Source organism: Bombina bombina, chromosome 3 (assembly GCF_027579735.1).
Source record: "Bombina bombina isolate aBomBom1 chromosome 3, aBomBom1.pri, whole genome shotgun sequence".
NCBI lineage: Eukaryota > Metazoa > Chordata > Amphibia > Anura > Bombinatoridae > Bombina > Bombina bombina.
In genome coordinates this window covers 516,466,508-516,484,915 of record NC_069501.1, presented here as the reverse complement: position 1 = coordinate 516,484,915, position 18,408 = coordinate 516,466,508, and the positions used below count along the sequence as shown (strand labels likewise).

The following is an 18,408-nucleotide window of genomic DNA, read 5'->3' as shown; positions in this document are numbered from 1 at the left end:
ATTTTCCTACAGAGAGAATTGTAAAACCAGGACTGTTGGTGGTGCTTTAGGACTGGAGTTTGCCACCCTGCAATACATGATAAATAAAAACACCATAAATGTTATTTTTTTCCTTGGGGAGAACAGATGCCGTTTGTTTGAAATGTCCTTCAGAGACCTGGGACATTCCAGTTTAGCAATACTGCTGTATCCTGCGTGCCAAGTTACTACCATAACCAAAGTGCTACCCCACCAAGTTGCACCGCAAGGGAGGTCCTTGTTGCCGTTACCTTTGCCTGTTAGTGGACTGGGGCCTGAGACTGGAGGGTAGAAGAGGCTTTCCTCAGGGAGATGCTTATGGCAGTTGACAGGATCTGAGCGACTTTTGGATGTCAGTGAGAATAATCTCTAGGAGAAAAGTTGCACTTCTGGATATGGTTCCCTAGATTATCCATAGATTATCACTCAAGAGGCTGGGAGCTGCGGTTTGAGCTGCTATTGGTAGAATTTGTTCCTTACAATGGGACTGTTGAAAGAAACATTTATCTGACTGTAGTGTTGCCACTAACATGTTCAATAAGGACTCATTTCTAGCTTACGTGACACCTACTTATGTTTATTATAAACTTTAATTTTCAGATTTGTTTTATTATTTATCTTGATGCCCCGTGTTTCTGGTGAGCCTTTAGGCTCCCCGGAAACACAAGTTATGAAGCAGCGGTCTAAAGACCGCTGCTCCATAACCTGTCCGCCTGCTCTGAGGCGGCGGACAGAAATCAACCCGATCGAATGCGATCGGGTTGATTGACACCCCCTGCTAGCGCCCCATTGGCCGCGAATCTGCAGGGGCGGCATTGCACCAGCAGTTCACAAGAACTGCTGGTGCAATGATAAATGCCAACAGCGTATGCTGTCGGCATTTATTGATGTGCGGCGGACATGATATGCCACATCGCATCATGTCCGTCCGCACTATCATAAATTGACCCCCTACTGTAATTTTCTCACTGGTATTTTCCTAAATCATATTTGTGCCTAATGCTAGTGAGGGGTTTCTTTAATAGTTTTTTCTTTTGTATGTTGGTTACATCACCATTTTTTGAGGCAGCTAAAATGGTCAAGTTACACGATATTTCAGAAAATCCACATTCAATCTTTGTTTATTGGCGCAAGTGTTAAAACAAATGGAGAGTAACAAACTTGAAGAAAAAAAGAGAGGGTCTTTGCGGTAATAGTCCAAGGATGATCTCAGGGTATAATATAAAAAACAGTTAAGGAGCGGAAGAAACTACATACAGTAATTACAGTATAAAGCACGCATGCGCTCATACACTGCAAATATATATGCACTTGCTTACATTAACAAACATACAAATGTTTTTGTGGGCGTTGTACAGAAGTACAAAAACTCTCGCTATATTTCTATCCTATCTCTAATGGTGTATAATGCAGTGAAATCTCCTAACATGTTACTACCCATCAAAAGTAATATATGAAGGTGCTGTGTGTATAGATGCATAAGTTTGCATGCATGTGAGTACTGTCATATGGATACATTCTCTCCCCCTCAGCTCTTCTTTGTACTGTCACCTGAGAAAATCCTTTGGGAATCCATATTAATATCTTTAAATAGGCAAAGACCCCCCATCTTCTCTGTATATTAATTACACACTTTTGTTTTTAGCACCTAAGTCAATAAGCCAAAATAGAGATATACATATTAACCTTATTAAAGGTGCATAAAAAATAATTACCTTGCTGGGTGATGTACACTGCAAATATACAATTTGATTAACCATTGCACTATGACTGCATTTATGAAAAAAAGCTGTATTAACCTTTTTTTAGCTCTGTGACCAGAATCCCTTGCACATAATGTTGGAGCCTAGACAACAGGGCCACCCTTAGCATTTGGGGGGCTTTTGGCAAGAGAATTTTGTGGGGCCCTTCAGTCCAGCTCCCTTATTGCCCTCCACCCCCTGTATGGCCTTCCCTTGTCCCAACATTCAGTGTTACATATATATAAAGAATAACACTATATATTACACCACCTGATATCATAAACACTTCTTCATAATCTAAATAGAGGATGTACATTGCACCTTCTCATACCCTCACCTCTGAAAGTGCAGGGCCCCCAAAGTGTGAAGCCCAAGGAGGGTGCCCCTTTCACCCACTAGACAACTGCTAATTAGGGGTACATGCAGCATACACTTCATTGCCTGTCAATCATGCTTGTGCACAAAGAAAATGTCATTCAGCAGCTAAGTATAGCATGGGGTAAGTAACGGCTTCCAATGACTACGTTGAAAAAGAAAAACTCTAAAGCAGGCTTTTATTTACATTGAAAAAAACACTTATTGCAAAGAGTGTTAATTAGGGATAGTCAAATGTGCTGAGAGTGTATTTCGTTTGGTAGAACCAATAGTCCTGTGGACATTCGTTTTAGACAATCGAATGTTGATAAGAAAGAAAATCCATTAAAATTCAGTAATCAAATGTTATTTCTAGTTTTCAAATGTTACTTTTGATTTTGAATGTTCATAATTAAATTAAATATCCACATTCAATTTAACAAATACTATTCAGAAATTTAATAGTTCATGTGGTAGGGAATTTAGTAAATTGGTACATCATAGATACAAATATATAAATTTGAATGTTTCTATTTTGAATATTGCATCATTCAAATATTCCATTTAAAGGGACATAATACTCATATGCTAAATCACTTGAAACTGATGCAGTATAACTGTAAAAAGCTGACAGGAAAATATCACCTGAGCATCTCTATGTAAAAAAGGAAGATATTTTACCTCACAATCTCCTCAGCTCAGCAGAGTAAGTTCTGTGTAAAAAGTTATACTTCACCTGCTCCCAGCTGCAGGGAAAAAAAAAAAAAAATGAAGAAATGAACAGCAGCCAATCAGCATCAGCAGTGCTGAGGTCATGAACTCTTACTGTGATCTCATGAGATTTCACTTAACTCTCATGAGATTTCATAGTATGCTTCCTTTACCTGATTGGTGAAATAATATGAGAGTTCACGATGCTCATCCCTTCAGATGTCCCAGGACAGACACACTAAAATGCTGCTTAGAAATCCTTTACAATGGGAGGTGGCTACTGAGGAACTTTTGAGGTAAAATATCTTTCTTTTTTACATAGAGATGCTCAGGTGATATTTTCTAGTCAGCTTTTTACAGCTATGCTGCATCACTTTCAAGTGTTTAAATATTTGGGAATTATGGCCCTTTAAAGAAAGCATTACAAATACTATTACATTAAACGTACTGTAGAAATTCGAAAATCTTTTGTGTTAATATGATTGGCTGTACAGACACTTCATTACTGTGCTAACTTTTATGTTACTTTAAGGAAAAACAAATGCTTACGCCAAATGTTATATGCTTGTGTCAAATGCACTCAAAATAATTTTTTTTTTCTTGAAGACATATCTGTGTGCAGTATATACCAAACATTTTTGTTAATTGAGTCCTTATTATCACTACTGGCTACTAACTGGGGAAAAGGTAAGTGAATCACATTTTTATGGTTATTACTAAGAAAACTATTGGCAAACAATAATCTGCTTTGTAGAACAAAACGCACTGCGACAATTACATCATAAGTTTCTTGTCACTCATCAGAATTATAGGGTGCTGTATATTCAAATTCAGGTTAATTACATAAAGGATTATTGAATTATGTATATTATCTGTGCATAGATAGAAACATTTAGAATATATAGCTATACTTACACAATAGCACTCACTCCTCGACAGTACCTCTCCCACATGCTTCGAAAACGTGGCTGCCCACCTATATCCCATAGCTGAGAAGGAGCAGAAGAATTTAGTCAGTGGCTGTTCCTGTTTTTATATGGTGCATACAAATCTCATTACCAAGCTTCTCAAACACACAGCATATGTTGTTTAACAAATACAACAGAAAGTTATCATTTCAGAATTTTTTTTTTTTCACAAGCCCAGCAATGTAGTGACAGATTCAGGTTAATTTAACACAATTAAAAGAGACAATGACAGAAACATAGAAATATTACTGCCATAGCAGACATACTGCTGGCCAGTACAATGATCATGCTTCCCACTGAGACTGAATAGCAGAATATGTCACTCACTTAGAACGGTAAGGTAATGGATTTACCTGATATCTATAAAGGTCAACTAGGTCCGCAAAAATACTGTATAGTCAGAGGCTGACCAGGAAAAGGAACAACAGGGCTCATTTTATCATTTAAGGGCGGACAGGTGTGTACATATTCGCCCCTGTCCGCCACAGCTCTCCTCTGTTGGGCAGCAATTCGCTGCCAGAATTTAATATTGCACATGAGCACTATTTTGCTCTCGCATGCAATCCCGCCCCCTCCCATGCACAGCCAATCACGCGCGGGCAGGAGCTGTCAATCTCCCCGGTAGGACTAGAACAAGAGGTGGAGAAGAGGGTAAGGAATCAGCGGTCTGATCACTGCTGCTTGATAAATCGTGACTGCAGTCATAGGGAGGAGAAGGGCTTCATAAATCGAGCCCTAAGTTGGACGTACAAAAATAAAATATTAGCTTAGATCCTATGCAAGTGTCTATTGATAGAGACAGAGAATAAAGCAAAGCAACAGCCCTGTCAATAGCGGATAGGGTTGCAACTCAGCCTGTTTTTTTTCTGACATGGCCAGGGAGGTTCAGTTCAAAGTTGAAAATAAAGATTAGAAATAGAAATAAAGATACTATCATAGTCGAACGTCTGCTAAGTGTATTGGAATCTAATTATAAACAAATGATCATTTAAAATCATTCCTAGCTTTAGTTCCCTGATTTATGCTGCATAATTACTTATGCAAATGTATGCTAATGAGCACATGCAGTATTTTCTTTCAGAAAAGGTTGCAACCCTATTTTATTTTATTTTTTGTATCAAGGACTGCAGCATCGCTAGGGGTTGCGACCTCGGCCATGTTTTCCTGGACACTTGTGAGTTGCGCAGGATGCAGGGTAAGTAGGGAGGAACATTTATTGCACAACATTATTTATGTGATGTCCAGAGGCACAATACACCCTCAAGTGTCCAGGAAAACATAGCCGATGTGGCATCCCTAAGCAGTTCCAAAGTAATAGTGATCGCTACTACTTCCTACTATAACATAAAAGCAATAATATTCTATGACTGACTCACTATGTGCAGCAGCTTGCAATGCTTTTATAGCCATTTCTAATAGTGATGTCTAAAAGCAGCTTTACAACTGATTTTTACTATTGTACCACAACTGCCCCAATTAAACCCTAACAGGGGATATCCCAGCACAAATAATTATCACGGCTGACCCTCTACACCACCATAACCAAGAGCCCCACAACTCTAATTCGTAAACCCCCCCTCTAATTATCTAATCTCACTGTTTGCCTCCCCATAACTGTAAAAGTTGTTGCTTTTCGCTAGCAAATCAACTTTACCCAGCAGTGACTCAACCTACTCCCAGCCGATGAGTGGCAAAAACAAAGAAACGGCTGAACTAACCCCAGCTAAGCTTAAAAGCTGTAAACACAGCAATGCTATGGCTAAAAGAGAATCTGCCTATAAGCAGATTGAAGTAAAAAGGTGAGACATAGTGAACTTCATTTGCATATTTTACCCACAATCCTGTGGAGCATTGGAAACAATGTTTCTAGAGGTTTTCTGTGGGGAAAATAAGTCTTTGACTTGTCCAGATTTGTTAATGTACTACCCAATGAGTTATTCTCTCTACATTTTGTGCATAGTAGAGGATTTTAATCTCACTTTTCGTCTCCCCATAATTTTAAAAATTGTTGTTTTAGATAGATAAATATATAGATAGAGAGATAGACAGATAGAGAGACAGATAGACACAGAGAGGCCCTTTTATCAAGCTCCGAATGGAGCTTGTTGGCCCGTGTTTCTAAAGACCACTACTCCATAACCCTGTCGACCTGCTCTGATGAGGCAGACAGGAATCGCCACAATTCAACCCAATCGAGTACGATCAGGTTGATTGACACCTCCCTGCTGGCGGCCCATTGGCCGCGAGTCTGCAGGGGGCGGCGTTGCACCAGCAGCTCTCAGCATTCAGCAATGTCTGCCAGACCTGATCCACACTGTCGGATCAGGTCCGACAGACATTTGATAATTCGGCCTCTATATATATATTTTTGTTCTCCACTTCATAAAAGACCTGAGAGTTCAGTTTCTTTATTGATGATATTTGTTACATTACTGCACCCAGGCAGACGACCTTAGGAGGATATATCCTGTGCAAGGGACGGTATTTTATATATATATATATATATATATATATATATATATATATATATATATATATATATAAATAAATAAAAATAGCCTTCTGAAAATCGAGCACTTGGCAACTTTACTAAGACCAATTGCTTTAAGTACACATTGTGACAAAGCCTTTTTTCACGGTATACAGTTTAGAACAGAAAGTGCTCTTTATACACATATACTGTATGCATAATGGTATTAACTTTTAAACAACAAGAAATATTGCTAGTTTTTCTCTCACCTTGATGGTTACATTTCCCTTAGTGATTTTCCTCATGTTAAACCCAACAGTTGGTATCATGTCTTCATTAAACTGTCCTGACTGCAAGAACAAAAAGATAAAACAATGTTAAACTGTCACTTGATTTCTTTCAACTACAGTTCCCCCAATATTTTCTAATCTGTAGGACTCCATTAAACATATCACAGTACCTCTGTATGTTGCCTTGGAAACAAGGCCTTGTGCAGTACCAGATCTGAGGCATCATATGCAGTAGAGGGAGTCGGAAGACTAAATGGGAGGGTGTTATATTAGGGATGAAGGAAAGAGTAGTGGCTAATTTTTTATCAGTGAACTTGGGAAGCTGGCTTGATGGTGGAGTTGAGAATGAGATTTCAGGAGATTGGCTGATAAAAGAAAAATCATTAAAATATCAGACTATTCATTTTGGGGTAGTAGGAGGCAATCATGTAAATGTTAATATTTTAATATAATTTTACAATCAGAAGAGTGGGAAGGTTCAACTGTTCTTTAATTGTACTGTGTGGTTTTAAATAATACATTTTACAAATTTGTCATTTATCTTTGTAACATGAAACATTCAATAAACCTTATAAATTAACTGTTGCACGTGTGCAATATTGGGTCGGAAGGAGCACGCATTTTACAGGTTGAAAGTAAGCACGATCGCTTGAGCGCAATTGAATTTAACGTGCGTCTGGATAGCTCGACTTCAGAGCTCTGGTTAAATGTTACGAATATCAAAAAAGTGTCAGAAAACCCATCAAAAATACTTTAAAAGTACAGTTACACTCATAATCACACTAAGGTCTAGATTTATGAAGCCCCTACGGCAGCAAGTTCTCACAAGAACTTGCTCGCCGTGATTTATCAAGCAGCGGTCACCAGACTGCTGCTTGATAATGCTCTTCGCCACCTCTAAACTGGCGAAATTCAATCTCCTCGGTCGAGTCCGACCGAGGAGATTGACAGCTCCTGCCCGCGCGTGATTGGCTGTGCGCGGGCAGGGGGCGGGATTGCACGCGAGCGCAAAATTGCGCTCGTGTGCAATGCCGAATGCCTGCGGGTATTTTCGCCCCACCACAGGCGAGCTGAGGCGTACAGGGGCGCGTATACGCGCCCCTGTACGCCTCAGCTTTAATAAATCTAGCCCTAATAATAAAATAATTTTAAAAAATGCATAACAAAGTTATGACTCAAAGATATGAGGTCTCAGATGTAAGAAAAAAATGGACTGCTTTAACAGAGATACATACATACACGTCTAAATATGTATATGTATGTACAGTTTATATATATATATACACACACACACAACCCAAATTTGGAGAAAGTTAGGTCAGTATGGAAAATGAAAAAAAAGAAACAAAAAAGAGTAATTTGAAAATTCAATTCACCCTGTACTATATTGAAAAAACATTAACACATTATTTGATATTTTACTTTGTGAATTTAATGTGTCCTATACATATATTGCTTTGCTGCTTTCTGCCATAACCACACCTTGTGAAATAACATATACAGCCCAAACCATACAGTGTGGCTCTGCAAACACTAAGCATACTACACTAAGCAGCCTTAAATGTATCATTTAGTCATAGGCCTCTATTTAACAAAGTCTGGCAAAACTGATCCGACAGTGCGGATCAGGTCTGCCAGACCTCGCTGAATACGGCGAGCAATACGCTCTCCGTATTCAGCATTGCACCAGCAGCTCACAAGAGCTGCTGGTGCAACGCCGCCCCCTGCAGACTCGCAGCCAATGGGCCGCCAGTAGGGGGGGTGTCAATCAACCCGATCGTACTCGATCGGGTTGATTTCCGGCGATGTCTGTCCACCTGCTCAGACCAGGCGGACAGGTTATGGAGCAGCGGTCTTTGTGACCGCTGCTTCATAACTGCTGTTTCTGGCGAGTCTGAAGACTCGCCAGAAACACGGGCCGTCAAGCTCCTTTTGGAGCTTGATAGATAGGCCCCATAATCTTGACTGGCTAACAAAATTTTATACATTTATTTATTTTAATTATTTATTTATAAAATATTTTACCAGGAAGGATACATTGAGATTTCTCTCGTTTTCAAGTATGTCCTGGGACATACTTAAATAAAACCCTTAGCCAATTAAGTCCCGAAGAAAATCATAGACCTGAATGTTTTTTTCTGTTAAAAGTTTGTAATTAATGTTTTTATTTTTCTGTTTATTTCTAAGTGGGATGGGGTGATGGGGGGAGGGTGTTTTCTGTAGCGGGTTGAATGAATGGGATGTTAGTAGTAGAGGTAGTCACAGTTAGGGTTAATTGTGGTGAGGAGTTCAGGTCAGCTATTATTACTAATATCAATGGTCAATTGCAGTGAAGGATTATTGCAGTAGGGCAGGGGTTGGGTACTCTGGGGTGATAGTTGTTGTTGTTGTTTATTGTGATGGGGGTTCAGGGCAGCCATTATAACTAATAGCTAGGTGGGTTAGTTGGGGGTAAAGAGTGATTATTATGGGGGTTCTACCATAGGAAGATGTTAGACTGATGGGAGTAGAAAGAATTAAGGCAGTGCAGTAAGTGCAATTAATGTGGATCATATTAATCAGCTGTCAGGTACCACTACTGGTTTGTACCCTGTGGGTCAGGTATGATTGACGATAAAATGAAGTTGCTCTGAATAATCTGCTCTCACTTGATATTTTTCATAACGGCTCTATTATAGCAACGAGCACAGGATGTGGAAAAATTTCAGTTTATCTAGAACATCTGTATGGAATACAATTAAACATGTTTGTTTTATTAATGTATGCATTTACTAAGCTTAAAATATAGAAATTGCTGCTCATGATGTACCAACATTAAAGGGACACTGGTAAATGTATATAGAAGTGCAGTAAGTCAGTTATTTATAACATAACAGCTGTTTCATATTCAAATTAAATATTTTACATTTTATTGATGGTTTACTCTTAGGGGCCAATTTATCAAGCTTTGTATGGAACTTGATGCCCCCGTTTCTGTGCGATCCTTCAGGCTCGCCGGAAACAGCAGTTCTAAAGCGGTCTAAAGAATGCTGCTCCATAACTTGTCCGCCTGCTCTGAGGCCGCGGACAGAAATCAACCCGATCAAATACGATCCGGTTGATTGACATCCCCTGCTAGCGGCGGATTGGCCGCGAATCTGAAGGGGGCGGCATTGCACTAGCAGTTCAAGTTTAACTGCTGGTGCAATGATAAATGCCGACAGTGTATGCTGTCGGCATTTAGCGATGTACAGCGAACATGATAGGCTACATCGTATCATGTCCGCTCGCACTATGACCCCTTAATTCCTTCATTATTTTAATGAGGTGAGCAATTCATATATATGCAAATATAGGAAGTGGGTTTAAACTGGAAGACAGTCTGTGGTATCTACAGTATATCAGTGATGGCAAACACCACATGTCAACAGATCAATATTTTAGAACCTTTAAGAACCTATTAAAGGGACACTCAGGTCAATTTAAATTTTCATGATTCAGATACAGCATGTAATTTTAAACAACTTTCCAATTAACTTCCATTAAAAAAATGTGCACAATCTTTTATATTTACACTTTTTAAATCACCAGCTCCTACTGAGCATGTGCAAGAATTCACAGACTATACGTATATGCATTTGTGATTGGCTGATTGCTATCACATGGTACAGGGGGAGTGGAAATATACAAATTTGTTAGAAAAAAATCTACTACTCATTTGAAATTCAGAGTAAATGCTATTGTATTGTCTTGTTATCTTGCATTTGTTGATTATGCAAATCTACTGTGTTTACTGGTCCTTTAAAGGGACATTGAACTAAAAAAATTGTCATGATTCAAATAGAACATACAATTTTAAACAACTTTCCAATTTACCTCTATTATCAAATTTTCTTAATTTTCCTGTTATCCTTTTTTGAAAAGCTGGTATGTAAGCTCAGAAGTGTGCACATGTCTGCAGCACTTTATGGCAGCAGTTTTGCAACAATGTTATACATTAGCAGGAGCACTAGATGGCAGCACTATTTCCTGCCATGTGGTGCTTCAGGCATGTGCACGCTACCTACCTAGGTATCTCTTCAACAGAGAATAACATGAGAAAGAAGCAAATTTGATAATACAAGTAAATCGGAAACTTTCTTAAAATTGTAATCTCTATCTAAATAATAAAAGAACAATTTTGGGTTTCATGTCCTTTTAAACACAACAATTATAAAATATTGCCTAACAATGTCCAGGGGCACAGAGACCGGTTTAGGTAAGGGCAGGACCGGACTGGGTACAAAAATAGTCCCAGGCATTTAAAGGCAGAGCAGCCCACATCAGTTAGACTTCTGTCAGATAGACAAAAATGAAAAGAGGGCGCCTCATAGTGTAATCTTGTTGTGATAATACAGGTGTGCTGTAGTTAATTGTGCTTACCACAAATGTAGGCACCGTACTGTGACCGGCGCAAAAGCGCAGGCTAACACTTAACAGTGGCTAGTACACTGAACCGGTTCTCCCAGTAATGGACGCCGCTGCGTATTGGTGTCGAACAGCTGTTTGATAGAATTCAAGCCTTTTTCTTTAACAGCTATGAAATGGTGCAAAGAACACGGACAACTTCCAATGTTAAAACTAACAAATAACGCTTTATTGTGACGCGTTTCTCGACCGGTACTGGTCGTTTCTTCAGACAAAAAGCGCTTTTTGTCTGAAGAAACGACCAGTACCGGTCGAAAAACGCGTTACAATAAAGCGTTATTTGTTAGTTTTAACATTGGAAGTTGTCCGTGTTCTTTGCACCATTTCATAGCTAACCAGACATTGAGGCATATTTAAGAAATGTCTTGCGGACCTGATGATAAAAGTTAGTTGGAAAGTTGTTTAAAATCACATGCCCTTTCTGAATCATGAAAGTTTAATTTTGACAAGACTGTCCCTTTAATAAAACTAAAATGATAACTTTTAAATGTCTATCAAGACAAACACTTTTAGACAAATCTGTTTGATAACAATGCTTCTGATTGTTCAAAGACGCATGTTTTGACTGCAACATGCTGGGTTTTTAATAAGCAAAAAAATCAAACAGTAACTGACACAACAGATTGTGCACTAGATTTATGTATAGTTTGGTGATTAAAAAAAGAACCTATTCCTAATATATTAACACTATCCTATGATCTTGTTTTATTTAAACATACAGCTGCCCTATACCCATGCAATTCACCTGCCCCACATCTCAGTAGCTGGATCCGGTCACTCAGGTTTACTACCTGCAGGCCATAAAGGGTATCATACTTTCTGATCTCTATGACGACAGTGGACAGTGATGTGTGTCATCTACAGCTGTGCCATGATATACTGCAGCAATCTGCCCTAATCACACCTTGTAAAAGCACATATACAGCCCAAACCATACAGTGTTACTCCCCAAGCACTAAGCATACTACACTAAGCCACAAGGTGGGACTAGAACTGTGGGCATCATCAGATCCTTAAAGGGACACTATAGTCAAAATACACTTTCATGATTTAGAAAGAGCATGCAGTTTTAAGACACTTTCCAATTTACTCTGATTATAAAAAATTTCAGTCTTTTTATATTTACACTTTCTGAGGCACCAGTTCCTACTGAGCATGTGCACACGTTTACAGGGTATACATATACTAGTCTGTGATTGGTTTATGTCTGTCACATGATACAGGGGGCAGAAAATGGGAGAAAAAAATTGCAAGAAGAAAATCTACTACTTATTTGAAATTCAGAGTAAGTGCCATGGCATTGTCTTTTTTTATGCACTTGCTAATAATGCAATTCTATTGTATTTAGTGTTTAGAACAGAAAGCAGTTGAAGCAGTTAAAGGGACATAAAACCCAATTTTTTTTCTTTTATGATTCAGATAGAACATAACATTGTAAACAACTTTCTAATTTACTTCTATTATCAAAGTTTCTTAGTTTTCTTGTTATCCTTTGTGGAAAAGCAGAAATGTAAGCTCAAGAGCGTGCACGTCTCTGCAGCACTATATAGCAGCAGTTTTGCAACCATGTTATACATTAGCAGGGGCACTAGATGGCAGCACTATTTCCTGTTGTGTAGTGCTTCAGGCATGTGCACGCTACCTACCTAGGTATCTCTTCAACAAAGAATAACATGAGAATGAAAAAAAATTGATAATAGAAGTAAATTGGAAACTTTTTCAAAATTGTATCCTCTATCTGAATCATGAAAGAAAGTTTTGGGGTTTAATGTCCCTTTAAACAAGCATGAAACCCAATTTTTTCTTTCATGATTCAGATAGATAATACAATTTTAAAAAAGGTTCCAAATTACTTCTATAATCAAGTTTGCTTTGTTTTCATATTATTCTTTGCTGAAGAGATATCTAGGCATGAAGGGGCCAAATTATCAAGCTCCTAATGGAGTTTGATGCCCCTGTTTCCATGCGAGCCTTCAGGCTCGCCGGAAACAGCAGTTATGAAGCAGAGATCTAAAGACCGCTACTCCATAACTTGTCCGCTGCCTCTGAGGCTGACGTCTTCAATCCGCCCAATCCTATACGATTGGGTTGATTGATACCCCCTGCTAGTGGCCGATTGGCCGTGAATCTGCAGGGGGCAGCATTGCAAAAGCAGTTCACAAGAACTGCTTGTGCAATGATAAATGCCGACAGCGTATGCTGTCAGCATTTATCGATGTGCGGCGGACATGATACGCTACATCGTATCATGTCCGTCCGCACTTTAATAAATCGGCCCCGAAGTGTGCACATGCCTGAAGCACTACATTACATGAAATAGTGCTGCCATTTAGAGATCTTACTAATGTATACAATTGTTGCAAAACTGCTGCCATTATTGCCATATAGTGTTTCAGAAACGTGCACATTCCTGAGCTTTACCTTCCTTCAAAGGATAACAAGGAAACAAAGAAAATTTGATAATAGAAGTAAATTGGAAAGTTGTTTAAAAATGAATTTTCTTTCTGAATCATGAAAGAAAAATTTTGGGTTTTATGTCCCTTTAAGTGACCACGTTCATGGTTGATGTCAGTGCACACATGACCTGCAAAATGTTTTCTGGGTTTTGAAATTCAATATGAGCTCTGGTTTATAACTAAAAAAAAAAACAAGTTAAATATCTGCACTCAGATTTGAACTATCAAACCTCAACTTACACCTGGCATAGCCCTCCTCAGTAAACACCAGGGGCCCTAAAGCTCTCTGCTCGGTTGAGATTACCTAAGAAGCTTCACCAGTAATCATTTTTGGACTTTTGCCAAGTACACTGGACGACCCACTGAAAATGCATTTAACAGTTTCTAAGCAGTTGTCTCTCAGAGCCTTGCTCGTTGCCTGCACCACTTGTATGTAGGTATTTTCACCAGGCCTCACTTAATTGCTCCCGCATTCTGTTGGCGTAACTTTGCTGTTTTCTGCTGAACTGTGTTACACTGTATCGTGCTGACCTGTAGCGATCTGTATCCTGCTGACCACTACTGTCCTGCATTTTGCTGGTCATCACTGCTCAAGTATTTTGCTGATCATCCTGCTGACCTTTACTATGCTATATCCTGCTAGTTATTATCAACTTGTATTCTGCTGTCCTTTAATGCCCTGTATCCTGCTAACTGTTATCAGTCCCTGTATCTGCTGGCTATTATTGCTGTTGTCTTCATGACTGTTGCCTGTTTCTAGTAGCTATTGCACCTAACCTTTTTGATTTTCACCCATGATTACTATTACCACTTCCTAAGCTTAAAGGGACATAATACTCATATGCTAAATTACTTGAAACTGATGCAGTATAACTGTAAAAAGCTGACAGGAAAATATCACCTGAGCATCTCTATGTAAAAAAGGAAGATTTTTTTACCTCACAATCTACTCAGCTCAGTAGAGTAAGTTCTGTGTAAAAAGTTATACTCAGCTGTTGCCCAGCTGCAGATAAAAAAAATTAAAAATGAAGACATGAACAGCAGCCAATCAGCATCAGCATTGCTGAGGTCATGAACTCTTTTACTGTGATCTCATGAGATTCGACTTAACTCGCACGAGATTTCCTTAAAGGGACATGAAACCCAAAAACTTTCTTTCATGATTCAGATAGAACATACAATTTTAAACACCTTTCTAAATTACTTCTATTATTTTATTTGCTTACTTCTCTTGTTATCCTTTGCTGAAAGGTTTATCTAGGAAAGCTCAGGAGCAGCAAATAACCTAGGTTCTAGCTGCTGATTGGTGGCTGCATATATATACCAATTGTCATTGGCTCACCCATGTGTTCAGTCAGCAACCAGAAGTGCATTGCTGCTCCTTCAACAAAGCATACCAAGAGATCGAAGAAAAATTCATAATAGGAGTAAATTAGAAAGTTGTTTAAAGCTGCATGCTCTATCTGAATCATGAAAGAAAAAATTGGGTTTCATATCCCTTTAAACTGAATAGGGAAATAAGATGAGTATGCACGTAAGCTCACTCCCTTAACTGTCCCGGGACAGACATACTGATTTGCTGCTTAGAAGTCATTTACAATGGGATGTGGCTACTGAGAAACTTTTGAGGTAAAATATCTTTCTTTTTTACATAGAGATGTTCAGGAGATATTTTCTAGTCAGCTTTTTATAGCTATACTGCAGCACTTTCAAGTGTTTAAACATTTGGGTATCATGGCCCTTTAATTTTGGTCTTTTCAGTTTTACTTGCTTCTGTTATTCAGATTATATTCAGAGAAATATAGAAGCATATCTGCTCCTGAGCCTACCTAGGTATGCTTTAAAAAAAGGAAGAGTATGAAGTAAAGTTGACAATAGAAGTAATTTAAAAAGTCTTTTCGGAAACCAGCAACAAAGTTTCACAGTTCAGTCAATAGGATTTTAGAGAGAGAGAGAGATGATTGTATAAATTAAAATATCATTTTATTGAATTCGTTAAAACAGACCTGGCACAGCACATAGAAATCCCCACTGCTGACGCGTTTCCTGCCTCACGGGCAGTTCATCAGAGCATACAGAGATCACCTGAAGCTGCTGTTTTAAACACACAGGTACACCAAAAAAGTCCAATCACATAGAAGCTAGGAAAGTGCAGTAAACACCCACCCTTTAACTCATTCCATTCCATTAACATATTATACATTATTTAAATGTGACTGAACCAATTGGGTTCCTAAGAGAAAACAGCACAAAAAATAAAAATACAAAATAAAGAACAAAGTATGATACAGAATATAAAATTCGAATGTTTAGAATGAACTCTTTTTTGGGAACATTTTATATCGTAACAATTTATCTAAAAGAGTTACGCCTATAATCTGATGTTAAAAATTGCTAAAGTTTAATAATAATAATAATGAAATAAAGGTGAGTTAACCCATTGCCATTTGGAGTATATAAGATAAATGCAAAATGTAGTCTAAGGGTCATCACCAAGACTGTGTCAGTCAAAAAATAAACAAAGAAGAAGATGGATAAATAACTTTAAGCAAATAATTGAGCCAACAATTCAATGTTTGATTACATATTCCTGAAAAGGCACATATAAAGGGAGCATTAATTTTGAATTAGAAAGACACTAAATTCTGAAATTGCATAAATTGTAAAATGTTTGCAAGGGGTCAGACTGGCCAAAATAGCACCTATCTTTCTACAGTGTGTAATCCATAAATATAAATCAGCTCCTATCTATAAAAAGTTTGACATCGCTAATTTTATTTATTCCCAGTGGATGACCCGTTTTTAAAGTGTGAATCCAAAAAATTTCTCTTTTTGATAATGCCTGATATCTATCTCCTCCTCTAGCTCCCAATGTGACTTGCTCAATCCCCTGAAAAAGAAAGTGAGCGAGTCTATTGGTATGTGTAAAGAAATGTTTTGCAACTGGAGTCTTTGGAACCTCTGCTTCCAATGACAAAAGATGCTCTCTTATTCGATCTTTGAGATTCCTTGAAGTAAGGCCAACGTATTGAAAATTGCAAAATGAGCAAGTTATAAGATAAATTACATACACAGAATTGCAATTAATAGATTCTCTTATTTTATAGGAAATCCCAGTCTGCATAGATATGAAGCTATTGCCTACAAGTGCATAGTCACAGCACTTGCAAGGTTTAGTACCACATTTATGAAAGCCAATATTAGTTGGTAGCCAGTTATTTTTTGTATTCTCCCTGGTTTTGATTTTGGAAGAGAAATTCTTTCTTATTTTGTCACCTATAGTATCAGATCTGCTAGCAACAAAATTGCAATTACCAGATATCAACCTGAGATCAGCATCTCTCTCCAGCAATGGCAATCTTGTTTTGATTATATTGCAGATATCTCCAAACTGTCTACTGTATTTGGTGACAAAATTAATACCTCTTTTTTGTTTCAATCCCTGATCAGAATTTGAAATAATGCGATCTTTTAGTAAATTATTTCTATCAAAGCTTGACACCAGATTAGACTGTTTTTTTAAATCTTCTAAGTCATAACCTCTGGCTACCAAGCGCTCTGTTAAGTCATTGGCATGTTTCCAATAATCACTTAGATTAGTACAGTTGCGTCTGAGTCTAATATATTGGCCCTTTGGTATCCCCTTTTTTAAATGTTTGGGATGGGAGGAGTCTGCTCTAAGGATAGTGTTACCACTTATTTCTTTCCTATATGATTCTGTAAATATTGTTTGACCACCATTCCTAAGATATATATCAAGGTACGGAATGCTGTTGTGGGATGCACTGAAGGTGAACCTGAGATTACCATCATTGCAATTGAGATAGTCTATGAAATGATTAAGTTCTCCCTCAGTGCCATCCCACACTAGCAAAATATCGTCTATATACCTGGTATACATCTTAATATTGTTATGAAAGATGTTACTTTCACTAAAAATCTTTAGAATTTCAAAATTTGCCAAATAGAGATTTGCATACGAGGGGGCAAATTTTGCCCCCATCGCAGTGCCCTTAAGTTGAATGAAAAATTCTCCATTGAAAATGAAAAAGTTTCTGTTCAATAGAAAAGATGTAGCCATTAGAATAAATTCTATCAAATCAGCATCATATCCAGAATATCTCTCCAGCATTTTTTTCATGGCATTTAGCCCCAAATTATGCGGAATACATGAGTATAAAGAGATTACATCTATGGTGACAAAAAGAAAACTCTTTTTCCATTCAAAATTTTGAATCAGCCTGATCAGATGTTTGGTATCTCTTAGAAACCCAGGTAGCGATTGCACAATTGGTTGCAACTGGGCATCAACCCATTGGCCTAACTTCTCCCCCAGGGAGCCAATCGCAGAAATGATTGGTCTCCCTGGGGGATTCACCAAAGATTTGTGTATCTTTGGTAAAAATTTGAAAACCGGTACTCTTGGGTTCTCAACAAAGACAAAATCACATGTTTTGGTTGTGAGTATGGAGTTCTCCAGCCCCAAATCCAAAAGATGTCTTAATTCTTTCTGGAATTTATTTGTAGGATTAAATGTCATTTTTTTATAAGTATTAATGTCATCTAATTGCCTATAGGCTTCTTTTAGATAGTCAGTTTTATTTAAGACTACAATGGATCCCCCTTTGTCTGAGTCAACAATCACTATATCTTGATTATTTTTTTTTCGGAAACCAGTGTTGATCCAATCAGCCGCTCTAGTTGTACATCTGAGTCATGAGATTAGCAATGCTGATTGGATCAGTGGTAGTTTCCACTTGGGACCAACAGTGTTCCTTGGGTCCTAAGCAGCATTTCTACTGTGTGTTTAACCCCTTTGTCTAGCATTAAATAATTATTTTTCGTGTTTTGTCAACATTAGCTGTAATTATTTATAATTTACATTACCAAACTATCACCTAGATTACGAGTTTTGCGTTAGAGGCTATGCGGTGCTAACGAGCAGTTTTCCCT

The 18,408-nt window shown here is 38.1% G+C and overlaps 1 protein-coding gene across 1 annotated transcript in view; it reads right to left on the bottom strand.

The window, feature by feature from the left end:
• ARL8A (ADP ribosylation factor like GTPase 8A) overlaps window positions 1–18,408 on the bottom strand; it is a 64,477-nt gene that overhangs the window by 23,166 nt on the left and 22,903 nt on the right. Inside the window, exons 2-3 of the mRNA XM_053704748.1 lie at window positions 6,533–6,613; window positions 3,741–3,814 (exon numbers count right to left, since the gene is read on the bottom strand). Of these exons, the coding sequence (XP_053560723.1) occupies window positions 3,741–3,814; window positions 6,533–6,613 (155 nt within the window). The remainder of the gene's footprint in view (window positions 1–3,740; window positions 3,815–6,532; window positions 6,614–18,408) is intronic.